The sequence below is a fragment of the Balaenoptera musculus genome, chromosome 3 (genome assembly GCF_009873245.2).
Source record: "Balaenoptera musculus isolate JJ_BM4_2016_0621 chromosome 3, mBalMus1.pri.v3, whole genome shotgun sequence".
Lineage (NCBI taxonomy): Eukaryota > Metazoa > Chordata > Mammalia > Artiodactyla > Balaenopteridae > Balaenoptera > Balaenoptera musculus.
Genome location: NC_045787.1, coordinates 168,903,936 through 168,929,262, shown reverse-complemented (window position 1 = coordinate 168,929,262; position 25,327 = coordinate 168,903,936). Strand labels below are relative to the sequence as shown.

General features: G+C 60.3%; 1 protein-coding gene across 7 annotated transcripts; it reads right to left on the bottom strand.

The window, feature by feature from the left end:
• Positions 1-7,031: 7,031 nt before the first annotated feature.
• Positions 7,032-25,080, bottom strand: NCLN (nicalin). Of its 7 annotated transcripts, none has more exons than XM_036848134.1 (16): positions 24,704-25,005; positions 19,300-19,490; positions 19,023-19,167; positions 18,103-18,195; positions 17,246-17,340; positions 16,318-16,398; positions 14,842-14,945; positions 13,740-13,828; positions 13,445-13,656; positions 13,094-13,272; positions 12,169-12,256; positions 12,041-12,079; positions 11,800-11,963; positions 10,852-10,905; positions 10,680-10,758; positions 7,032-7,703 (listed from the first exon to the last, which is right to left on the bottom strand). In XM_036848134.1, the coding sequence occupies exons 1-16, from the start codon at positions 24,885-24,887 to the stop codon at positions 7,662-7,664; spliced, it is 1,839 nt and encodes a 612-aa protein (XP_036704029.1). In that variant the 5' UTR covers positions 24,888-25,005; the 3' UTR covers positions 7,032-7,661. The 7 variants fall into 7 exon arrangements, with proteins under 7 accessions (XP_036704029.1, XP_036704027.1, XP_036704028.1 ...); XM_036848132.1 differs by lacking the exon at positions 7,032-7,703 and adding an exon at positions 9,029-10,566 and having other exon boundaries at positions 24,704-25,004; XM_036848133.1 differs by lacking the exon at positions 7,032-7,703 and adding an exon at positions 9,029-10,566 and having other exon boundaries at positions 11,800-11,960; positions 24,704-25,004.
• Positions 25,081-25,327: the final 247 nt, after the last annotated feature.

Below are 25,327 nucleotides of genomic sequence, written 5' to 3'. Positions count from 1 at the left end.
CATATATCCGGAGAAAACTCTAATTCGAAAAGATACATACACCCCAATGTTCATAGAAGCACCATTTACAATAGCCAGGACATGGAAGCAACCTAAATGTCCATCAACAGCTGAATGGATAAAGATGTGATATATATATATATATATATATATATATATATATATATCCTGTATATATATTCTGTTGTGTGTGTGTGTGTGTGTGTGTGTGTATATATATATATATATATACACACACACACAAAAAAAACAGAATACTACTCAGCCATAAAAAACAGAATGAAATAATGCCATTTGCAGCAACATGGATGGACCTAGAGATTATCATACTAAGTGAAGTGAGTCAGACAGAGAAAAACAAATATCGTATGATATCACTTACATGTGGAATCTAAAATAAATGATACAAATGAACTTATTTACAAAACAGAAATAGACTCACAGACATAGGAAACAAACCTATGGTTACCAAAGGGGAAGGGGGTGGTATAAATTAGGAGTTTGGGATTAACAGATACACACTACCATATATAAAAGAGATAAACAACAAGGATCCACTGTAGAGCACAGGAAACTATATTCAGTATCTTGTAATAACCTATAATGGAAAAGAATCTGAAAAAAGGGACTTCCCTCGTGGTGCACTGGTAAAGAAGCCGCCTGCCAATGCAGGGGACACAGGTTCGAGCCCTGGTACAGGAAGATCCCACATGCGGCGGAGCAACAGAGCCGCAAGCCACAACTACTGAAGCCCACGTGCCACAACTACTGAAGCCCACGTGCCTAGAGTCCGTGCTCCTCAACAAGAGAAGCCCCCGAAATGAGAAGCACGTGCACCACAACAAAGATTAGCCCCCGCTCGCCGCAACTAGAGAAAAACCTGCGCACAGCAACGAATACCCAACGCAGCCATAAATAAATAAATAATATAATTAATTAATTAATTTTAAGAAAAGATATTAAAAAAAAGAATCTGAAAAAGAATACATATATATATAAAACCAAACCACTTCGCTGTACACTTGAAACTAACACAATACTGTAAATCAACTATACTTCAAAAAAAAAAAAAAAACTCTACAAAGATGTCCCAAAATTAAAACCCCAGTCCTTCCTGCAGCCCACAAGGCCATGCACAACCTGTCCTGTCCCTTCCCTGCCCTTCCCTCCTCCCTCTCTCCCCCTCGCTCCCTCTGCTCCAGACACACGGGCCTCCTGGCTGTTCCTCCAACACACCAGGCATGGTCCTGCCCCAGGGCCTTTGCACAGGCTGTGCCTGAAATTCCCTTCCCCCAAATGATGCATGGCCCACTCTTTCAATCTCCCATCACTTTCTCTGTCCACCTGATCGAAAATCGTTCAGCTACCATTACTTCCTTTCTCAGGCTTCCTTTTTCCTCCATAGCATTTATACTCATTTTAATTTAATTAATTTAATTCTAATTTGCTATATACTTACTCGTTTATTGATAAGCCACATAGCTCTTTCCAGGTGCCAGGCTCTGTGCTAAGTGCTTGACATGTATGAACTCATTTGATCCACACAACAAATGCCTGGGGTGGGTACAGACAAGTAAACCAGATATTTTACACCGTCATCAATGCAATGGAGGAAACAGAAGTGGAGGGACGGCTTTAGGAGGCAAATTCAGGGAAGACTTAGAGAGGATGGCCTTCAAGCAAAGATGAGAATGAAGTGGCAAGTGCAAAGGCCCTGAGGCAGGGTTGGAGAAACAGGGATCAGTGGCTGTAAGAGAAAGAGCACCACACAGCCACTGGGGGCAGTCTACCAACACGGACTTCATTTTAAATTTATTTTGTTTTTATTTTAAAATAAAAACATGATCAGAAACAGTGCCATACTGAGCCAAAGGAAACCTCAGTAATTCTGATTCTATTTAAAATGTTGACATTTTGTTCACCATGGATTTTTTCAGCATTATTTTTAGTTTTTTTTCAATTATTGCATTGGACTGCCCTGGTGGTGCAGTGGTTAGGAATCCACCTGCCAGTGCAGGGGACACGGGTTTGAGCCCTGGTCCGGGAAGATCCCACATGCCGTGGAGCAACTAAGCCCATGCACCACAACTACTGAAGCCCATGTGCCTAGAGCCCGTGCTCTGCAACGAGAAGCCACCGCAATGAGAAGCCCGCGCAGTGAAACAAAGAGCACCCCCCGCTCGCCGCAACTAGAGAAAGCCCACGCACAGCAATGAAGACTCAATGCAGCCAAAAATAAATAAATAAAATAAATAAATTTATAAAAATAAATAAATAACACAACCCAGATCTTCAAAAAAAAAAAGAAAAAATTATTGCATTAAAATGATCTTTATCTTGATGTTTTTTGGCACCCCCCCCTTAAACTTTGCTCCCCAGGCAAACTCACCCTCATAGCAAACGTAAGAGGTAAGTATTGTTCCCATACCCGCTTTACAGAGGGGGAAACAGGCTCAGAGAGGTCAAGTCACTTGGGCAAAGTCACACAGCGAGGGTGCTGGGATTTGAACCCAGCCAGCTGGACTCCAGAACCCACACGCTTCCCGTGATCCCACACCGTCTTTCCCACGCTTTACACAGCCAAGCTTCCATTTCCTTATTTGCCGAGTGAGATTAAGAGGGTGAAGCCCCTGGCATGGATTCAGTGAGCTAATAGGTGAGGCTCAGCATAGCGCCTGGGACATCTTGATCATTCAATAAATGGCTATTATCATGACTGTTACCAGAAGCCACCTGCCCACCCCCAGACAGGAGCAGGACATCAGGACTGGGGGAGGAGCAGAGCCCGGGTGAGGGGTCCAGAGTCCTCTTAGAACATTCCACCCCTTGGCCCTGCCCAGCCCCTGGTTCTCGGCTCAGCCCCAGGCTGGGCTTGTGGAGCCAGGATGGAGATAGGCTCTGTCTCCATGGAGACAGAATGCTTGAAGCCCTGTGGCCCTCTGATGTGCCGGGAGAGTCGTTTAAAAGAATAAAAATAAAACCCCATCAGCTCTCCTGTGAGTCAAAGAGGCATTTTTCTCAGCCTCTTTCTTCCACTGAGGGAAAGAGCCCAGTCTAGCTTGAGTCTGACCTCCGGGAACTTAAATTCAGCATCCCACATCCTGAACAATACTCATCCCTGGAGTTTATTCCCTGACACACCTCAGCCGTATCAGGGAAAGGGTCATGGCAGAGAAAACAGAGGCTGTGCGCCTGAAAGCATTTGAAGCCCTTGAGGCCGACTCTCTGATTTATTATCAGCCAGAGGAAACTTGTCACATTGGCATCATGGCAGGAGGCCCACGGTTTGGACTGTTACTTAAAAGGCAATGAGGGTGAGGACAGAGCCTGTTGGGGGATCCAGGGCTGGGAGGTTTCTGGCAAGTTGCCTGGCTCTCTGGATCTGTCGTCAAAAACCTGCCCCAGGACCTTTGCACTTGCTTAGTGTTCATCTCCCAGAATAGGGTTTCTCAAAATAATTACCCAAACTTAAATAAATTTATCTTAAAGGAAAACTGTCTACATTTGGGATCAGGTCATTCTCTGTGGGCGGCTGAGCAGCATCCTTGCCCCACCCGCTCGGTGCCAGGAGCACCCCCAGTCGTGGCCACCACAGATGTCCCCAGATGTGGCCCAGGGTCCCCTGGGGGCAGAACTGCCCCAGGTGAGAACTGCTGATGTGGACAGGTAAGGTGCTTACCTCAGCAGAGGGTCCAGGTTGGGGTCAGGGGGCAGAGTCCCCGCTGGCACCTCTCAGATGTGCGCGAGACCACCTGGGCATCCTGCCAGGAATGCAGATTCCGATCCTGCGGGTCTGAGGTGCGGCCTGGGACTCTGCCTCCAGGTAAGGGCAGCAGAGTTATGAGGAGACATCCACTGCGTTCCTGTCTTGACTTTTACTAGCAAGACTCTCATTTCATAGGGTGTGGGTGTGAAGAGGGTTGAGCCCACGAAGGGAAATGTCCTTTCTGGGTCCCTGTCTTGCCCTTCTCTGCTTGGGGGTTATTGGTGGCGGTGGAAAGGTCAGCCAGCAGGGCAGAGTCAGCAAGTGGGGCGGGGGGCCCGGCCTGGAGCTGCCCTGTGCCGGTGGCCCCTTCCCTTCAGTGGTCCCTGCACAGCCAGCTTGAGTGTCTTCCTGGGTGATGGTCAGCCACACCTCATCCCCTTAGACCCTGGTGCCCTTTGGCTCTGCCCCCTCCATGCCTCGAAGACCCTCACTGCCCAGGCTGTGTACAGCTCTTCTGGCACATTCCAGGGGGTTGATGCCCTAGGTCCATCCTACAAGGGCCTAGGGGCTCAGGATGCATCCCCCAGAAACACTACACCGCAGTCCCCACCTGCCCCAGATGCCTGCCGCCTTCACACATCTAAGGACATAAAGCAGCCAGAGCTCTCCAGTTCTCAGTGCCCCCAACTCCACTGCCTTCCCTCTCTTGGGAAGGAGCTGCCCATCCACTTTCCTGCAGGGACCCCGGATCCTCCCCGGTCCCCACCATTTGGCTTCAGGGATGGGAAATGATTCCTCATTGGACCAACCCCTCCCTGTTCCCTCTTTCAGCAAACCCCACTCCCTGGACAGGACGGGGTCGGGGAGGGGGAGGTCTGAAGCACAGCTTGGCCAACCCTGAGAAAGCCTGGAGAAGGGGAAGGAAGGAAGGAGGGGCTGGAAACAGGAATAGAGATCCAGCCGTGGCCGCCCGGGGGCCGTGGCCCCTTCTCCCCACCCCTCCCGCCACAGGAGTGGACACCTGCCCCACAGGGCTTCTTGCCCTGGGAATTTGAGCTTGAGAACAAGAGGGGCTGAGTGCACACCATGTTGAACGCTGGAGTTGTCAGGGTTTTTTTCCCCCCCAAGTTAGAATGAGAAAGACATGAATCAATTCTCTTTTCTGAATGAGGCAGCCTCAGTGTGACCCAGTAACTTGCCATCAGAACTGCGTGGGTTTCTATAGTGTAGGATTCCGTTTCTGTGAACCGTCCAGAACAGGCAGATCCACAGAGACAGAGAGTGGGTTCGTGGTTGCCAGGGGCTGGGGGAGGGGATGGGGGTGACTACTCATGGGCACGGGGTTGCCTTTTGGCGTGATGGAATGTTCTGGAATTAGATAGAGGTGATGGATGCATGTCTCTGTGAATGTACTAAAACCCACTGAACTATATACACTTTAAAAGCGTAAATTTTATGGTATGTGAATATATCTCAATAAGGCTTTTTTTTTTTAATTAAAAAAACCTGTCTGAATGCCAGCTGTGCCCTTTTGCCACACGACCTCAAGGCAAGATGCTTCACCTGCCTGGATTCCCCTTTTGTTCTCTGTAAATTGTACATAAGAGCAGGTATGTGATCCTGACCTGTACCTTTAGGAGGAGGGATGGAAGGAGGGTCCCTGTTGGGCACCAGGGTCCTGGTTTCGGGCAGGAATCGTCAGTGGGCGCTGACACTGTGGGGTGACCTGGAGGAGGAGTGGTATTTGCAGAGACTGAAGGATCTCCCTGCAAGTTGCTTATTAATCACAAAGGGGGAAACAGTGACTCTCCGGTGAGATGCCCGGCAGACACTACATCACACTGCGCTCAGGAATGACACTCCCACTTCATTCACGGTTCCTGCAATGGCCCACCCGCCCCCTTCCCCCCGACCCCGGCTTGATTTCCTCTGGACCTGCTGTAGGTCAAACGGCGATTAAAATCAGCAGTAACTCTCAGAACTGAGACTGAAATGTCGAAAGAAGCCAAGGATGTATGTCCCCCGCAAAAGGACCACAGAGCCACTCTGCTCTGGTAGCGGCCAAAGGTTTCCCACGATGAGAAAGGAGAAAAACCAGAGGGCAGATTGGGGGCTGCAGATTTTCCTGGAAAGAGCCGTAAAGGTAAGCACTTGGGGGTTGGTGGGTCCCTGGTGAGAAAGTAACCATGGACCATACACAGTCTGGTGGGTGTGGCCGTGTGCCAATAAAGCTTTATTTACAAAGACAGGGAACGGCCGGACGCAGCCACGAGCCACAGTTCTCTGACCTCTGGTTAAACACACTCCCTCCCAAGAGGCACCTATGAAGGCTTGCGATGGTATGTCCATCAGCAGGGTGCCGGGTGGGTAAGTTGTGGTGTCTTCTGAGGGTAGAATACTACACAGCAGGGAAAAGGGGTGTGGGGTGTAAGTGGGAGATACCAAAGCAAGAGTTAATGCAAGAGGGCTTCCCTGGTGGCGCAGTGGTTAAGAATCTGCCTGCCAATGCAGGGGACACGGGTTCGAGCCCTGGTCTGGGAAGATCCCACATGCCGCGGAGCAACTAAGCCCGTGAGCCACGACTACTGAGCCTGCGCGTCTGGAGCCTGTGCTCCGCAACGGGAGAGGCCGCGACAGCGAGAGGCCCGCGCACCGCGATGAAGAGTGGCCCCCGCTCGCCGCAACTGGAGAAAGCCCTCGCACAGAAACGAAGATCCAACACAGCCAAAAATAAATAAATTAATTAAGTAATTAATTAATTAAAAAAAGAGTTAACGCAAGAGAGGGACGGCACAATGCCACCCATAGAAGATGTGTAGGCCACACACCACGCAATGCTGAATATTGTCCCTGGATCCATAAACGTGCATGTAAACGTTTTTAAAAGAATGACAAAGTTACAGACAGTGGACGACGCCTCTGTGCAGAAGGGGGAGGGACCGAGGTGGTTTCATGGGACGCTCCTCCTGTTTTACAGCCTTAAAACAAAGACCCCTGGGAAGAGATCAAAGCCACTGGATGTGACCCCCTGGGGGTCCCTGTTGGGGGTGCAATGCCCTCGCTGGAGGACACCTTTGCCCAAATCGTTTGCTGCTGCCCAGGGTTGATGGGGACCTCGGGTGACGCTCATGGGCACTGAGGGAGCCCAAGGAACGCGGTCATCTTCATAACTGTCCCCTGGGAGCCAGTGACCTCTCCACATCCCTCCTCTCCTCAGCCCACCCCTCCCTACAGCTCCGCATCACACTGAGAGCAGAATGCAAACGCCCACCAACGTCCTGGGGGCCTTCCTGCCCTCCCCTCCTCCCTCTCTCCCCCTCCCTCACTCTGCTGCATACACACGGGCTTCCTCTTGGCTGTTCCTGCAACACACCAGGCATGGTACTGCCCCAGGGCCTTTGCACGGGCTGTGCCCTTTGCCTGGACCACCGTCCTGTCATCCCGATTTCACTCAAGAGCCCCCTCATGTCCACCGGGCGTTATTTTTACTTATCCATCTTTCCCTGCGGACCGCGAGCCCCGCGGTCTCCGTTTGGCGGCTGCGTCTGCGGGCCCCCGCACGGTACCTGGCACGTGGCGGGGAGGTGGGGAAATACTGTTTCACTCCACAGTCGAACAAGACTGATATGTAGTGACGGGACCAGCGGGCGCCTGGGGAGGAGGAGGGCGGAGGGAGGGGGTGCAAGGGGAGCCGGGGGCGTTCGGGACGACGCACACACCACCCCCTCCATGTGGGATGGCTTCATGGGTGCCTGTCCACTGTGCCTACGGAGAGAAACACTTAAACCATTTTTATACATGAACCTCAGTTCCAGAACGAGGTTTCGGGTACATACGTGTACACACACCCACGTACCCAGGTGTGTGGGTACAGGACAAAGCTCCAGCATGTAGATGGTGACCATCTCTGTCCGCAGGGCCGGTGTTGTTGCGATTTTCCTTTTCTTGGCTACAGTCAATGGAACAGTTTTGTGGAAAACGAGGAGGAAATATCAACCTGTATTGAAATGAGATGAGGGGCTGGCTTTGCCTCTGAGACGTGGGGAGTTTTACATGAGTCCGTGCTGGGGCCAGAGCCACCTTCCAGCCTCAGGGCGGTGGGGGGCGGGGTGGGGGAGGGCAGTGGGGGGAGGAGAGGAGGGTCTGAGGAGAGGCGGCTGTGACCCTGACCCTGACTACGGGCGTCACTAAGGCAACTTGAGCAGCCCCCTGCGGTCTGGCCCACACGGTCCCAGGAGCACCCTCCTAGCCCCTCCTTTGGGTTCGGGGAACCCAGCCCGCTCCTCCCCTCCTGTGCCCCCACCTAGACAAGCACAATCCTCAGCGCCTGGCGCCCTCCCCCGTCTGTCCTCCCCGCAGCCGCCAGCAGAGGGCGCCTGTGAGCACCTGAGTCAGGCCCCGCCCCCTCCTCTGCCCACAGCCCTCCAGGGTCCCACCTCCCTGGGAGAAAGGATCCCACAGCCCCCTCCCTTGGCTCCCCCGATGCCTCGTCCAAATTGCACCCCCCGCACTGCCTCCGTCGCCTGTGGCTTCATGTCCCCGCAGCATACGTCTCTGTACTTTGTGTATCCTCCCCCACCCCCAGAACCCAAGCTCCTGAGGGCAGAGCTTTGTTCAAGGCAGACCCTCGGGAGCTCCCAGGTCCAGAGCAGAGAGCTCGACGCCGGAACCCCTGTGTTGAGCTGCACCGGGCACCGAGGACCACAGCCCAGCCAGGGCCTCCCCGGAGCCTGGTCTGCGGCTGGGGGGGCGGGGCGGCGCCTGACCAGTGGGCGTGGCCTTCACACAGCCACTGCACCCCTGCATCAGATTGAATGGTGTCCCTCCAAATTTCACGTCCACGCATAACTTCAGACTTATGGTCTTACGGAGAAATAGGGCCTTTGCAGATGTGATTAGTTGGCATGCAGTCCTGCTGGGGTAGGATGGGCCCTAAACCCAAAGACGCAACCTTATGAGAGAAGACAGAAAAGACGGCCACGCAACACGGAGACCAGAAGCCAGGACAGACCGGGTATCCTCGCCCTCATAGCATCCAGAGCTGGGACACAACAAATCCCTGCTGTTTTGAGACACTGAGCTCGTGGTACAGCCACCGCAGGAAAGGAACACGCCCCACTGTCCCAACAGCTCTGAGCTGGTTTTTACCCCCATCTTGCAGTGGGGAGTGGTGGTGGTCTCAGCTGGGGGCCGGAGGGATGCTGGCCCTGCTCTTTATACGGGCACCAGGCCCCCCACCCCCCAGGGGAACGCAAACCACTTTCACGTGGGCAGGACTGAACCCTGAGGGCCCGGCCCCCGACAGGACAGGACACGCAAGGCTGTCATTCATTATGGCTTTATTTCTGATCGTCCGGCCGCGTCCCACAAACATCCTGAGCTCCAACTGGTCAGCGATCCTGACCATGTGCCCTGGGGAGGAAGGACGCTCACGCGGCAACCACAGCTCGTCCACGGCTCACACACTCACACGTGGGGAATGATAGGATGGGCCGGGCGGGGCCGGGCCCATACCCGCCCCAGAGGTGGCCGGGCACTCGGTAAACAGTCTTTGGGGGAGACGGGCCACCGGGCAGGGAGAGGGAGGTACGAGAGAGAGGACCTGCAGCCTCCACGCCTGCCCATCCCAGGCCTGACGGGACGGTCAGCCGAGCCAGGCGCCCCCAGGAGCCCGTTCCCTCCAGTGAGCATCGGGCGGCTTTGGGAGTGAGCCAGTCCCCAGCCCCTCCAGGTCCCTCAGAACCGGAAGGCAGGCGAGCCCTCCCTGGTGGCCAGGAGGCCCCTGGAGTCCCCTCTCCTGGACCCTGACGCCCCAGCACTCAACACTTCACTGACTGTATTGCTAATGAATCTGAACACCTGGGTCTCCCTGAGGTCAGTCCCAGCCCTGCCCCCTCCACCCCTTCTGAGCGGCTCAGGCCCCACCAGGCACCTGGTTTGCAGGGCTCAGGCCCGGACCCGCCCCCTCAGGGTCCCAGGAAGAGCTGCTCCCATGGTCACGTCTCCTCCTGGGGTGGGGGGGGGGTGCCCACTCCCCCCGAAAGCATCCTCCTCCTTGCATATGAGGAAACCAAGGTCCAGGGAAATGAGCAAAGGGGCCGCCCCCCGCCCTGGGGGCTCCGCAGGGGGACAGGCTGAGCGCAGAGCCCCGAGAGTCCGGGGCGGGGACAGGAGGGGCAGAGGCAGTGCGAAGCAGGGTGAGCAGCACAAGGGCCCCTGGGGAGGCTGCCAGGTGTTCAAGGCGCCAGCCGCCCAAGCGGGCTCAGGGGAGTCGCGTCCCAGGGCCGGCTGGGTGAGGGCACAAGGCTGCGAGGGGGCGGCCAGAACCCGGAGACCCAGAGGCGGCGCCACCCTCTCCAGACGGGAGGGAAGGGAGTACCCGGGTCGACGGAGGGGGTGGGGATAGCCTCGAGGTCAGACGCAGAGCCAGCACGGGGGTGGCCTGGCCCTGACCCTGTTGGCCTGCGACCGCCAGGTCCACGGTCAGCATCACGGGCCAGCATCACGGGCGGGGGTGAGGGCGAGGCTGAGCTGGGCGCAGTTCCTCTTTCCTGGCGTGGCTTACGCGCCCTGAGGGCCACGGAGCCGACTCCAGGGCGGGGGCTCATCCACACTTCTGTCCCAGAGTCCGCGGCCAGGCCCCAGACCAGACCTCCACCAGCGCTCCTCCGAGGGAGCTCCAAGGATCAACAAGAGAAAGAAGCCCCCAAATCCTCAAGAGCAACACAGAAAAGTTCTGTAATTCAGGGTTACAGCCGCCGAGGGGCAAGGCCCTGCCCTCCCGCCGGCGCGGAGCGGCCGTGTCACTGCGTCTTGGCCTTCAGCAGTCTCTGAACTGTTTTGTACAGGAGGTCGAAGTGCTGGGGGCAGCGGGAGGGCTCCAGTGAGGTCGGGCGACCCCGCCAGCACGAAGGCCCTCGGGCCGCCCAAGGGGTCTCCTGAGAGGCCTCACCTCCCCCAGTCCCCTGCTCACCTGGACCGCCGTGTAGGCCATCCCGAGGTAGGCGCCGATGCAGACGGCCAGAAGCAGGTCGAAGATGGCCGGCTTGACCCTGGGGAGGGGAGGGGGTGGCGGGGTGGGTCAGCGGGCTGCTCCCAGCTGTCCCGAGGACCCAGTCCCCTGGACGGTGACCCAGGGCGCTCACCTGTAGGCGTTCATCACCTGCTTCAGCTGGTCGTAGAAGACAAACTCAGGGTCCCTGGTGAGAGAGCGCTTTCTCAGCAGGCTCACCCTGATAGCAGGGCCACCGGAGGTCCCACCAGCCTAGGAACGTGGCGCAGGAAGGGGGCACCCCAGGTGTGTGCCTGCACAAGGCTGCCATTGCCCCTCCTGGGGAAGGACCGTCCTTTATTCTCAACTAATGTCTTTCCTGTTGCTTTCTGGGGTGTACTCTCTAAAACGAAGTGTGGTAACTGGAAATTATCTGGTCTGGGAAGCGTTTCTATAGAGGGAGAACGACCACAGCCTAGGAATTGGAGGCCCCCAGCTCCACAGCTGTGGGTCCACTCTGAGCCTCAGTTTCTTCTTCTGTTCAAGAGCTTGCTCTCCCTGGAGCGCCATGAGTTGGGAGGAAGGTGGAGAGCCAGTGAGGGGCACCAAGCTTTCCGGGGGGTGTCTCCTGCCTGTGGATCCCCCAGACACCCCTCCTCGGTCCCTGCTCAGCCCAACCAGGGAGCATGGGAGCACTGAACAGAAAGAAGACAGAACTCAGGAGGCCTGCAGTGGGGAAGAGCATCCCGAGGGCAGGAGGGGACCTGGGGTAGGAGTCACCCGAGGCCCAGAACACAAAAGGTCCACGAAGGGTAGCTGGGGGTATAGGGCTGCCAGATAAAACACAGGGCTTCAGTTCTACGAGGACTGCAAATAAGAAGAAATGGGCTTTCAGTGTAAGTATGTCCCAGACACGGCGTGGGCTATATTTACACCGAGACAATTTGCGGTTCACCTGGAACTCGTTTAACGGGGCACCTGCACTTCTCACTTATCGTGTTTATTTTTCGTCCAGTGTTTCTGTCTGCCCCATCTGGCCCTGAGGGGAGGAAGGCCCTAGAAGAGCCCACCCGCTGGCTGGCGGGGCGGCGCCCGGCCTCACCGCTTGTCGGCCTTCACGTGGTGCGGCCTGACCTCCTTCAGGTAGTGGCTGAGGTAGCGCTCCAGCGTGCTGAGGAGCGGGCCGTCCTTGCCCACCAGCTGCGCGGCCCGCGGCTGGGTGGTCAGCCAGTCCATCACCGAGTCCAGCTGCTCCTGCTGGATCTGCTGCGGGGAAGCGGCCGTGGTCACGGGACCCCTGCCCCCGCCCCACCGGCCCCCCTGCCCGCCCGCCCGCCCATTACCATCTGCTCCGTGAAGACTGGCATGTCCGGGGGCGTCCCCTGCGGAGAGAGGAGAGCATGGGGCTGAGTCCAGACCCGCCAGCGGCTGGGCGGGCGGGGGGCTCACGGGCGGGCGGGCGGGGGCTCACCTTCTCCGTCAGGTTGTAGATGACACGGGTCAGGGCCTCGGCGATGAGCCTCGTGTTTCGGGTCAGGGTTTTAGAGTCAACCCGGGACCTTCGAGGGCAGGTTTTAAAAACACATATATCAGGAATTGGCATCGTTCACAATCGCCAAAAACCAAGAGCGAGCATATACCTGGTAACGATAAAGACAAGCAGAGCGACGGCCCTCCCAGCAGACGGGCGCCCCCCGCACCGCGGGCTCCTCTCTGGGCCGGGCCCGCCCCCGACGGGGCTGCCCTGCACCCTGGGTGCCCGGGCCAAGCCTGCGCCCTATGGACGCGCGTCTGCCTTAGTGACTGGCGGCCCCGGGCCTGTCTCCTCCTCTGGACCTTGGGGGAGGTCAGGACACCCGCCTCCATGGGCTGCTGAGGGTGGAGTTGCTGTAATGCCCTGTAGTGGGGGCAACAGTGTCCCCCAAATTCACGCCCACCCGGAACCTGGGAACGGGACCCAATTTGGAAGTAGGGTCTCCGCAGACGTTATTAGCTAAAATGTGATCACACTGGAGTAGGGGGGTCTGAAGTCCCACGGCTGGTGTCCCTATAAGGACGGGAATTTGGACACAGGCACGAGAGAGAGGCCACGTGACCACAGAGGCGGGGACGGTGGCACGGCCACAAGCCCAGGGACACCAAGGGCTGCCAGCAACACAGGACCGTAGAAGAGGAGCCTCAGAGGCAACACATCCCGACCCGAGTGGGCGTCGGCGTGGGGTGGGGGGCTGCCCCGGGAGGTCCCCCGCGTCCCCCCAAGTCTTCCCTCCACCGAGCCACACCCTTCTCCTGGCTCACGCCCATCAGTTCTAGTGCCACCTCCTCCAGGAAGCCTGCCGGATGCCCAAGGACCGGCTGATGCCCCGGCCCACGCCTGCTCCGACGGCGGTGCTCACCGCACGTCCATGATGCTGCTGCGCTGGCCATCGCGGTGGCTCTCCAGATGGGACAGGGTGAAGGCAGGCAGCCGGCGGATGGCGAAGCGCTCATGCTCCCAGGCCAGGATGTCCTCCGCCAGGTTGATCTTCTTGTGCACCATGGAGAACCGCACCTCGGGGAACTGGTGGGCGGCCACCTGCAAGGGGCACTCTCAGGCTCTGCCCGGCGCCCGCAGGCCGCGCCCCAGCCCTGCCTGTCTCTGTGGAGGTGGCCCCTCGCGTCCGGCGGGTCCCAAGTCCCTCCCCGAACCTCCTGCTTCTGGAACCCAGGGAGAAGCCCACCTGCCCCCCCCCCCCCAGAAAACCCACCTGAGGCTCACCCGAGGCCCCAGGGTGCGCAAAGATCCCATGTCCCAGCCTGGCCTCCGGCGGGGCGCCTACCGTCTCGAGCTCCCGCAGGAAGGAGTGCTGTAGCGTCCCCTCCCTGGGCGGCTTGGACACGTGCAGGTGCAGGCTGTCCCCCCGGCCCAGGGTGTCCAGGCAGAGGACGAAGGCCACGTTGTCCTGGAGCAGGCTGGAATCTGAGTGCAGTGAGGGCTGGTGGGTGGAGGTGGGGGGCAGTACCGGGGGCCCGGACCCCACCCTGGCCACTGGGGCCGCTCACCTGTGTGGTCCAGATTGTCTTCTAACCAGCGCTTGGTGCCCTGGTAGTTGAACTTTCCTCCTCCAGAAGCAAAGAACAGGAGGTTGTACCTGGCGGGAAGCAGTGGGGCGCCAGCGTTGACACGTGGGAGTCCAGGTCCCTGACAAGGAGGAGGTGGTCTCCCCCCAAGTACGAAATCCAACCAGCCTTCAGGGTTGGGCCTCCCTATCCTGGCACTGCTGACATTGGGGAGTCCTGGGTGCTGCGGGGTGTGCAGCAACATCCCTGGCCCCCGCCCAATGGGTGCCAGGAGCCCCCGAGTCATGATGATCACAGATGTCCCCAGACATGGCCCAGTGTCCCCCCGGGGCTCCAGGTGAGAAGCACAGCTCTGGCTGCCTCTCTGGTGAGAAGCATGGCTTCAGGGGCCTCACTGAACTCTCGAAACCAGGAGAGACCGGGTGGACCAATCGGGAAATAAAAAGTGACAGGTGATTCAGCACCCCGCCCCTCGAGCAGGACTGAAGCCAGGGGTGTCGTGAAGGACCATGTCCCCGCGCCCGCCCCCCCAGCCCCATCCATCCCGCCGTGGCCACGGCGGTCCTTATAGGAGAGGAGAGACACCCGGAGGAAGAGGAGGCCACGTGACGCTGGGACCGAGGAATCCATCACTGCTGGAACCCGGCAGCGACGGGAAGGACCCTCCCCTGGGGTTTCAGGAGGAGGCGTGGCCCTGCTGACACCCTGATCTCAACCTCCCCTCCCCGCCTGGAACGTGAGCACCCCTGCCGCTCAGGGCACCTGTGTGCATGGGGCCGGGCCCGGCAGCTCAGGGAGACTCGCTCGTCACTGGGCCCCTGCCGTCCCAGGGCAGCGCGGTGTAGAGACGAGCGCCCACACCGGTGACCAGCTGTGCCCAGGGCCACGATGGGGAGACGCCAGCCTGAGCAACCGGCTCGCAGGTATTTCTGCTTCTTGCCGTTGGAGCATCCCCGGCTCTTCTGGGAGCGAGGGCAGCCCGGCCTCCTGGGGGGGATTCCCGGGGGTGCACCCGGGAGGAGCTGGGCTCCACGACCCGACACTGCGATTCCGGGGTCGGAACCGCCCTGCCCCCATCACTTACGCGGCGTGGGTGCGCTTGTAGGTATAGAGCCTGGAGAAGAGACGGGTGAGCTCCAGAAGCACGGAGATGCCACTCCCATTGGAGTCCGCGCCGTGCGACAGCCACTGCGAGTGTGCAGAGAGGAGGCCGAGGTCACCCCACGTCCACGTGCGGCGCCTCGCACCCCCCCCCCCCCCCCCGAATCTCGCCCCCGGTCCACATCTCCAGTGCAGCTGGGCTCACCCACCCTGCGCGGCCCAAACCCAAGACCGACGGCCCCTGGGCGCCGCCCGGCCTCCACGCACGCGGGAAGCCCCGTGCGCAGCCTCCGTCCGGCCTGGGCATCCGCCCTGGGAGTTCCCTCCAGCTGGACCTCCGGCCTTCTGCCCCCCTGCGCTGTGAACTGCCCCCACGTGTCTGGGTCCTGCGCTCTAAGGCGACATTCCCTACGGGGAACGACTGGTTCTTGGAGAGAAAAAAACTGGGTTGTTTGCATGGCTTGGGACCCTCCCACAGTCACAGCTCACCAACTGACACACGGTGTGCGATGTTGTTCAAGTTCACAGGGAGGGGGCGACGGAGTGCTCAGTGAGGGAAGCCAGACACAAGGACACACAGGGTGTGACCCCACTGAGGGGAAACATCCAGGACAGGCCGATCCACAGACACGGAGAGTGGGTTCCTGGCTGTCGGGGGCTGGGGGAGGGGTGGGGTGACTTCATAGGGAGGGGGCTTCTTTTGGGGGGATGGAACGCTCTGAAAGCAGAGAGTGGTGATGTCTACACAATTTTGTGAATTCACTAAAAACCTCTGAATTGCGTGCTTTAAAAGGATGGATTTTATGTTATGGGAATCACATCTCAAATATCTAAGAAAATTTCACAGGAAAGGGAAGATGAGGACACAGGTGTCTAAAAAGGCTCTGTGGGGGTGGATGATGAAAAGGGTGAGAACGTGGCTCTGAGCTGACTGTCCAGGGCCGGCCTCTGGGCCCCGGCGTCCTCAAGGACAGCCTTGGCCTCCCAGGTGGGGTGCCCCGCAAGGCGCGGTCAGGGGCGCACGCCCGGATGCAGGCCCTCCCAGCACCCACACTGTCTGGTTCAGCTGGCTGTTGGTTCTCCAGCAGGAACCTCCCACCCCACCGTGCCGGGGGCTCTGAGGGCACAGCCCCGGGTGGCCTGCAGCCTGGAGGGACGCTGGCCACGCCAGCCCTCGGGGGCGCCGGGAACCGAACTTCGGGGGCCCCCTGTCCTGACACTGTCTGTGCAGACACAGGGTCTGCACGGGCACCTGCTCTCCTCCTGGGTCTGGGGTCTCGGCCGTGCCGGGCAGAGGTGCCTGCGTGACCAGCCCCAAGTGAGAATCCCTGGCTGGGTCTCATGGGCCTCCCCGGGGACCGCCCCTCCCTCTGCTGTCACGTCTCGTTTGGGGGAGTGAAGCTTCACGATGACACCCGTCCCGCAGGGTGTTCACGGGGCCCTGAGGGCACGGACGTACCGGGGCCACCCCGAAGGCGTCGTAGTGGGCCACGATGACGATGGTGGGCAGGTCCTCTCCGCCCAGCCCGGTCAGCCGCCCCTGCAGAGACACAGGTGTGAAGGGCCAGCCGGCCTGAGGCAGTGGCCGCCTCCCACCCGGCGGCAGTGTTCTCGGCTTTGCCGGCTACACTGTGGACACAGGGGGTGGCCAGACCTGGCCACCGGGAAACCAGGCCCACCCTTCAAAGGCCGAGCCCCGCTGACGGCAGGCACGGCAAGGTCCTGACAGCACAGGAAGAGCTCAGGGGGTCGGGGTCCAGCGCCCTGGCCGAGGTCCTCCTGCGTAAACCAGCCCCCGGTCAAGTCCAGCAGGGAACAGACGGCAAAGACATCCTGTCGGGAGCAGGGCCCGCAGGCGGTCCGAGCCGGGGGCAGCATGTGCTGAGGCCCCACGCCCCTTACTCTCTGGACAGAGGGCAGCTCTGCAAGGCCTCAGCTGCGGCCTCCTCGTGGGGGAAGGGGAACAAAACCACCGGAGGCTTTTTTCGGGGGGGGTGGGACGGGTGCAGCGAGACAACCCCACGGGCGGCCCGTGGAGCTGACCCGGGTGGGGAGACTGCGAGGGGGAGAACTTGGACCTTGCTCTGGCCTGGATGCCTGCATACACCCGCCCTCCCGGTGGGAGATTAGGCTTTAATTGCTGCCCAGAGCTCTGCTCTCCACCAGCTCAGCTGAGCCCCCGTGATGTTACTGTTAGGGGAAGGGCCGGCCACTCGGGGAGGGGGCTCTCGGTGGGGCAGGGGTGGGGGGAGGAGGAGGCGAGGCAGGGTGTGTGGCTGGAGGCCCATCTCTCCATAGGGCGGGCGGGCGGGCGGCCATCTGACCCGATTTCCCAGTCAGAGGCTCCCTCTAGTGGGCACGGGCAGTGAGGCACGCCGGGCACTCACCTCCACGCTGGTGATGAGCCAGTCGCTCACGGCCTTGCTCTGGACCCCGCTGGTGACCATCTGGAAGCCGTTGGCGGTGGCGGTGTGGAGCAGCACTGAGGACGGGGGCGGGGAGGACCAGCCTGAGCCCGGGGGCTGCCGTGCCGCGGCCTGGGGGTTCCCGGACCAGAGCCGGCACGCTCACCACCCCAGCACCCCAGACTCCAGGGGTTCAGTCTGAGCAAAAGCAGAACTGACCACACAGACTAGAACACAATGCGGTAACTGGACACGGGCAAGAGCCTAGGTGTCCAGTATAAGAGCCGGTGAAACAGTCACCCGGACACCACTCAGGTCGGTGAGGAGGGCGCGTGCGCCCTCGCTCTGCGGGACCGTCAGGGACCGTTCCTAAATCACGAAGGCGCGTGCACAACCTCCGACCCAGCTCCCCAAGGATCACTTCAGCAGTGACCCCAAAACAGGAGTTTCCCATCAGATGGCCCACAATCCTCCAGCCCAGCCCCGAAAGCAAAGATGGCGTGAGAACTCAAACTTTCATAGAAAGGAAAGTTCCACTCTCTCCTGAGCCGAGGTGAGGTGGTGCCCACCTTGCTCCATGCAAGCCAGTGGTCCACTGCGCCTGCCACTTTTTCACCTGGGGGCAGCGGCTGCCCTAAAACGCCCGTGAGCTCACCCTGTCTCAAGCCCTTCCGTTCTTTACACATTTAAATACACAACCGTGGGAACTCCCTGGCGGTCCAGTGGTTAGGACTCTGTGCTTTCACTGCCGAGGGCCCGGGTTCAATCCCTGGTCGGGGAAGTAAGATCCTGCAAGCCGTGCGGTGCGGCCGAAAAACAACAATGACAATGACACAAACCCCAATCGTGATGGCCATGGGAGGTGTCATCACTGGGGGAGCTGGGAGGGTGCCTCTCAGGAACCGTAGTATGTCCGCAACTTCTTCCGAACCCCAGTGTTATTCCAAAACAAACAAGCTACGCCTAAGAAAGTGTTGTGATCCTGATCTATGATCTTATATTCTGGTTTTTCCACTGACCAACGTAAAATAAGCACTTTCTCACACCCGATGCCATTTCTTAACGGCTGCGTAATATTCCACCAAGTAGCTGACTCCTCCCCCTCCCTTCCGCTCTAACTAGAAATTAAGATCTTTCCAAACACTCACTCTTGTGCTGCCACAATGCAGACGGCCACTGTCCAGACTTTAATTCAGACCAGGGTTTAGCAAACTTTCTCTGTAAAGTGCTAGAGAGTCGAAATTTTTAGCTCTGTGGGCCAGTCTGTCACAGCCACTGAACTCTCCTACTGTAGTGTGAAAGCCACCATAAGCCGTGTGTAACACTGGCTGTGTGCCGATAAAACTTTATTTACACAAACAGGCGGCCGAGGGCCACAGTCTGCCATCCCCCAGTCTAGCATCCACGCAGCTAATAATCTGGCCAGGAGGAATGACCCTTCCTTTACAGCTTAAACACATACCCACAAACTGTTTCCCCAAGGAGCTGGGTGAGTCCACTGTGTGGACAAACCTGCCTGCCTTGCCCACTCTCGTTGGCTCCGAGGACCAGCTTCCTTTTCCTACACCTGCGATTGGATCCTTTTGGCTCAATTCTTTGACCACTTTTGCTAGCTCACTCTCCCCCATGGCCCCCGGACCGGTCAAACGGCAGAGCTGCCGGCTGCCAAGCTCACCGCAGCATCCCCCAGCCCGGGAGAGGGGGTCCTGGAAACTGCACAGCGGGGCCCCTCTCCGCACGCCCCCCGCCCCGAGCCCACCTTCAGCGGCAGAGGCGGAGCCCTGGGAGGCGGACGCAGCCTGCGTCTGCTCGTAGATGGACAGCAGGGCGTCGTCCTCCACGGCGAAGTACACAGGCACGATGGTCTCCATGGCCAGCATCTCGGGCTCGATCTCCATGAATTGCTGCGGGACAGACAAACGTTCACGCGGCTTCGGGCAGGGGGGCCCGGGGCTGCCCCTAGAGGGCGGGCACCGGGGACTGGACGGGATGGAGCCGGAGCCGGAGCCGGTGGGGTGGGGCGGGGCGGGCCTCACCCGGATGACGTCCTGCGGCACCGCGGCCATGGCCCGCGGCAGGATGATGACCACGGCACCGGCCGACTGGCGTAGGGCGCGCTGGTAGCGCTCGTACGAGAAGTCCAGCAGCCGCATGAGCACGCAGCGCCGGCTCAGCACGTCCGCGTCAATGGTGCGCGCCTCCGTGTTCAGCACCGCGTTCCGCGTGCCTGCAGGGAGGGGTCCCTCAGCTAGCCGCCCACCCACCGGAGCCGCGCCCACCCCAACCCTGGTCTCGAGGGGCCTTCCGAGAACTCACCGAAAACTAAGACCCTTCTCCTTGAACCAACCCCCCTACCCCTCCATTCCTAAACCAGGGCTGGACCCACTGTCCCTGCTCTGGCACCCTCCCTCCGCCACTGCACCACGGCCACAGTCATCCCTCAGAGAGTGACGTGGTCCCTGCCCACCCAGCCGCCCTGCGAGGATGTGCGGGCTTCCTGCCAGGCTGGGTGCCGTGCCCCCCGCCCCATGTCCCTGCGGCAGCTCAGGGGCGGGTGCCCTCACCCCGGCCCACAGAGGCAGCCAGCAGCCCCCCACGCCACCCACCCGGAAGGCGGGACCGTCAGCAGGAGCACCGGGATTGGAACCCAGTCGGTCCTGCTCCCCCAGCCCTCCTCCCCGGGTTCCCCATGACTCCTGGGACGCAGGGCCCCACAGGTGCCTCACGCCCTGCCCAGGGTGTCAGGAGACCCCCAGCACAGAGCCCAGCACCCACTCCAGGGTCTAGTCCCCAGCAGAGGGAGCCCCCAGGACTCCTACAGGACTGCCCCCCACAGTTCCCAATGACCCGAGGAAAACCCAAACCCTGCCCTGGCTAACCTGACCAGTGGCCCCCGTCCCGCCCTCCCCAGGCCAGGGCCCCCTCCCCTCACAGCTCTAACACGGCCTTGTCCATGTCCCCGGGGCCCTCGCTATCTACTCCCCTAACTAGCCTGGGGGTTCCAGGGGTAGAGACCTCGTTCACCACACTGCAAACCCAGCATCGCCTGGCGACTCCCAGCCCAGCAGGCTCAGGACATGGAACGAACCAACGCCCAGTCTCCCTGAAGCCCCTCAGGAAGGAAAACACCAGGGTCTGTCCATCTTCTTCCAGTCAGGGCTGCACTGTTCCCCCTGGGCCGTCCTGGGCGCTGTGGGGTGTGGAGCAGCCTCCCTGGCCCCGCCCCCTCGATGCCAGGAGCCCCCTAGTCATGGTAACCACAGATGATGCCAGACATGGCCTGGTGTGCCCTGGGGGCAGGACCACCCGGGTTTCTCATCTCTGGGAGCTCAAGAAAGGGCCAGAGAATCAGGGAGGGAGGGAGAGGCTGCTTCCGGCTTGGCCCCCTCCCCGCTCACAAGCTTTTCCAGGCAGCTGACCCCTCCCCGCCTGAGAAGTAGGCTGCAGCCAGGATTGCACAGAGCGCGTTTCTAAGGCCAGCAGGTCCCCTCAGACACAGCACTGCTGTCCTCAGAGCTCTACTGGAGAAAGGCGGCGAGAAGCTGCGTGGACGTTTCAGCGCAACGAGGAGGGGGCGCCAGCACCCACGGGTGCACAGTATGCAGCGGCGGGCCCTCAGGGCCATCCCTGCACTGATGGGAAAGGGGGCTCAGGCAGGCCCCCAGCTGCCAGGGCCACCAGCACTCAGCGGGATGCTGCCAGAAATCCAGATTCTTAGGTCAGATCACCCAGGTGACAAAGGCACACGGCGGGTCCAAAATGTCTCACAGGTCCCAGGCTGACCCAGGATGCACAAAGACAAACAAACCCTACTGCACATGGGGGCCAGATATGGCCCTTAGGGCCTCCAGTTGGAGACCCACACAGTGAGTGTCAGAATAACAATGCAGAGAAACAGGTCTGCTTCCCCCAGGGAGCCAGAGTGTGCTGCCTGGAGGTCGAGGCTGCCGGGCAAGGCGACACCTGTGTCCTCAGGGATGCACCAGGCCCAGACGACCTCAGGCTCAGGGCCAGGAGCGAGGTCCCCACCTCTGCTTTCCAAGGACGTGCCATCGGGAGAAGGGTCGCTTCCTACAGCCCATCTTGAGGGCTGGTCCGTCAGAGGGGCCCAGCAGAACACAGAAGGGACAGCGCCCCAGGTGGGAAAGGGCAGGGCTGTCTCAGGGGCAGGGGTCTGTGACCAAGGAGCGAAGCTGGGCCATGCGCCCCAGGCTGGGGGCTGTGTGCCTCTCCCCCGCCCCAGGGCCTTTCCTCTGCTTTAGGGCAACGTGGGAGCCCGGGAGGGCCTGGCGGGGAGGGCGGCAAAGACCTTCAGGGGCCCCTGAAGCTCTGGGAATGCCGGACAGGCCCCTCCCCCGTGTCCCAGCCGCAGCTTCCCAGGGGCGGCTCGGATGTCACCTGTCACCTCGGGGTGGAGCCTACAAAGACCCAGAGATGGGAAGGGGGGGGTGAGAGCAGAACCAGGTGGACGCCAGCCCCCCAACCGCCCCCAGAGGCTGAGCGCCCCAAGAGCGGAGACCGTCTTTGCTGGCATGAGGCTGAAGCCAGCGCAGCCTCGGTCACCCCTGCGTCTGGGCGGGCGGTGGACACCTGGACGGAAGTCGCCGGTTCCCACAATGGGACCAGACCTGGACAGAGGTCACAAGCTTCTCTACCGAGGGCCCAGGGCCAGTCCTCTCTCCTTGCGGGTTGCACTGGTCCTTTGCAGCGCGAAGCCACCGACCAGCAAGGGGCGGAGAGCCCATCCCCGTGCCCGGTGTGGGTGCCCACATCCCAACCTCCCAGGGCTGTTTCTGTGGGGACCAAGTGGGATGGGCGTGAGCGGCCCAGCCCAGAAAGGCCGGAGTCCATTCGGGGGGTGGGGGGTGGGGGTCACACCCCAGCTCAAAGAGCACACGCCTCCCCTTCCCGGCACCCTGCCCGCCTGTTTCTCAACAGGAGCGAACAGGAAGTTGGGAAAGGAGGCCCAGAGCAAGGGTTACGCCAGGAGGCGGGAGCCGAGGGCGTGCGTGATGCCGGGGATGCTGCAATCAGCAGTGACCCAGCAGACCAGCCCTCAGAGGCTCCACGACCGGGGAGGAGCCGGGACTCCCTCTGCACCACCGGGCCTTCCCGGACTATCCCGCCAGCATCTCCCCAGGCAGCGGTGGGGACCTCACATCCCTGCCAATGGGGGACGCTGCCTGGTGTGATCTGGGTGGAGGTGTAGACGTGCGAGCTGAGACGGGTGGGCGCCCTGCCAGGCCCCTCCGCTCACCCCCGAGCCCACTCGGCATCCAGGTTTCTCACCATGAGCAACAAAGATGGGGGCCGGAAAGGAGGGCCTGTGGGGTGGGGGGAGACACTGGGTCAGAAAAAAGAACGGGAAGGAATCCAGGAACAGGGGCGAAGAACTCAGGTAAAGGAGGGGAAGAGGGAAGGAGGGCAGGGAGAAAGGAGAGAAGGTTCCCGAGGACCTGCGAGGAGAATGATGCGGTCAGGGAGCGGGTCTGCGGCACCTGTCTGGGGCAGGGAGAGGGGGCCACACCCGCAAGCAGGCCAGCGCTGAGCAGGCGGTGGGGGAATCCGGGGCAGCCAGGCTGCTGGATTACAGCCGCCCAAGGGTCCCGGAGCGGAGCTGGGTGTGCTGGGAGAGCTCCCGGCAAGGCTCCGAGTGCAGTGCGAGAGGGGACGGCGGAGTGACTGGGTGAGGGAAGGTCTGGCGGGTTGACCTGGAGAGTTCTAGGATCCAGGCCTGCTGCTGGACTGCAGGATCCTCTAGACCAGGACGGCAGCCGCTAGTCACACGTAGCTATTCAAGCTTGTTACAGTTAACCACCAAGAGATGCTAAAGATCCCCTTCTTCCATTGCATGCGCCACATCTCAAAAGACCACCTGTGACAGCACCGGCTGAAACCCTCTCCCCAGGGGGATGTCAACAACGCATACAAACTGCCCACTCATTAGGGGCTCCTGGCCTTCCTCCCCACCGGTCGAGAGCCTGGGGTCTAGAGACATCACTGTAACCCCAAGTTCTCCCCCTCAGCACTGCTGACAATCTGGCCCAGATCATTCTCTGGGAGAGGCCATCCCAGGCACTGTGGGGTGTGGAGCAGCACCCCTGGCCCTACCCCCTCGATGCCAGGAGCACCCCCAGTCACGACAACCCAAAGTCATCACTCAGCGACAACCACTGAGTGGGTTGACAACCACTGCACTAAACAGAAACAACATAACTCTGGGGTGATGAGGGATCTGAGGGGAATCTCCAGACACTGGGGCTCCCCAGGGGCCTGGCAGTGGCAGGGGATCCAGGGGGCTCAGGCTAGGCCTGATGTTCCAACAAGAGAGGCTAGTCCAAGAGAACCAGAGCTCAGAGAGGAGGGGACCAGGGGAACTGGGGAGGGCGGGCCTTGACTTGTGGGGGCCTAAGGCACCAAGCTGGAAGAGAAACCAGAGACCAGGAGGTTCTGGAACACCAGATACAGCAAGGCTGGGGAAAAAGAGAGAAATTCAGAATGACTTGAGCACTGGGGTCAGAACTTTGACAGATGAGGGAGCAGGGCCGGGGAACAGGAGCTGGACAGGATCCAGCCGTGGGGGCCTGAAATCGTGGATAGAAGGAGCCAGGGTGGGCTGGTGGTGTTCCAGGAAGCCGAGGGGTGGGTATGCACCAAAGCGGGGAGCAAGAAATGGGGTCCAAGGGATTTCAGGAGCCCAAAGGCAGGGGACTGAAGGATTAGCTAAGGAATTCTGAGGAACCTGGCTCATGAGTTGGGACCAGGGAGCAGAGCCTGGGGAGAGATGGGCCTTGACACGGGGCCAGGCTGGGGTCAGCGATCAGAGCTTCTTGAGCCCTGAAAGGTGTCAGAATGTAGACACTGGACAAAACACACTGGGGTGCCAGGGACTGTGAAAGGGTGGCCAGCTCGGCCTGGAAGAACCGCGCTGAGAGGCTCCACTCCAAGTGAAGAAGACCCAAGGTTGGGGCTCTGTTCCAGCTGGGAATCAGAGAGGACCCAGGAGAAAAGGAGCAGGGGCAGCTTGGCCTGAAGGTGGGAGAGAGCTCTGCGTGCTGGAGTATGTAGCCCTTGTCGGGGACGGGGCCGGGGTGCTGTGGCAGCCAGCGGGGCGGGTCCCTGGGGCAGAGAGAGCTGGGGGCCTAGCGTCGGTCCAGGTATCCAAGCTCGGACTTGCCTGGGATCTGGGTAAGTGTCTGGCGGCCCAAGTGAGGTCTGCGGGCTGGACTCCTGCTGGACAGGTGGGAGAGGCAGGTCCTGGGGCCCGGGGAGCAGAGACCGAACCGAAGGAGAGGGCATCCTGGCCGGCATAGGCCGGAGCCTCGGGGAGGAGAAAGGCTGAGCGGGAGGTCAGGTGCGGGGAGGCAAAGCTGGGGGAGGTCAGGAGCCCATGGGGAAAGCCCGGCCCCGGGGGGAGGCCAGGGGCCCGGGTCCACGCACCGTAGGGCTGTCCCTGCAGGTCGTACTGCTGCATGCGATACACGGTGAACTCGTGAGCCGCGTCGGCGGCGGGCAGCGGCGGCGCCACGAGCAGCAGCACGGCGGGCAGGAAGACGATGAAGCCGAGCGGCAGGCACGACGCCTTCAGCATGTTCTCCAGCACCTCTCCTGCTTCCTCCAGCATCCTGGCCTGCGGCGGGGCCGCGCGGGGCGGCGGCGGGGACGGGACGGCGGCGGCGGCGGCTCACGCGAACTCACCTAGGCATGGGTAGGTGCCGGGGTCCTGCGGGCGCTGCGCCGGGCAGCCCGCGCCCGCTCCGGGGTCCTGCGGGCACCGCCGAGGGCCGCCCGCCCGCCGCGCTGCCTGCTGGGAGTTGTAGTCCTCCCGGCGCGCGCGGAGCCACCTGGGAGTTGTAGGCCCATTCTGTTACTCCCCGAAAGAGGAAGCTGTGGTGGACCGTTTGAGTAAGGTTTCACATAAACCCCAAGTCAGAAAATACGGAGACTTAAAAAAAAAAAACTATAATCGGCGGAACTTATTGAGACCCTGTCTTTGCTGTGGTAGAAGGTGGAGGGATGCAGGGGGGTGTGCAAGACGTGACCTTGCGACCCGGAGGAAAGTTG

Bases quoted from the DNA above. Each gene is read 5' to 3' on its own strand.
- NCLN (XM_036848132.1), bottom strand. From the start codon at position 24,887: ATGCTGGAGGAAGCAGGAGAGGTGCTGGAGAACATGCTGAAGGCGTCG. The intron at 14,946-16,317 runs GTACGTCCGTGC...GCACACTCGCAG, and splicing joins ACGCCTTCGGGGTGGCCCCG to TGGCTGTCGCACGGCGCGGA. The intron at 12,080-12,168 runs GTGAGCCCCCGC...CTCTCTCCGCAG, and splicing joins TCTACAACCTGACGGAGAAG to GGGACGCCCCCGGACATGCC.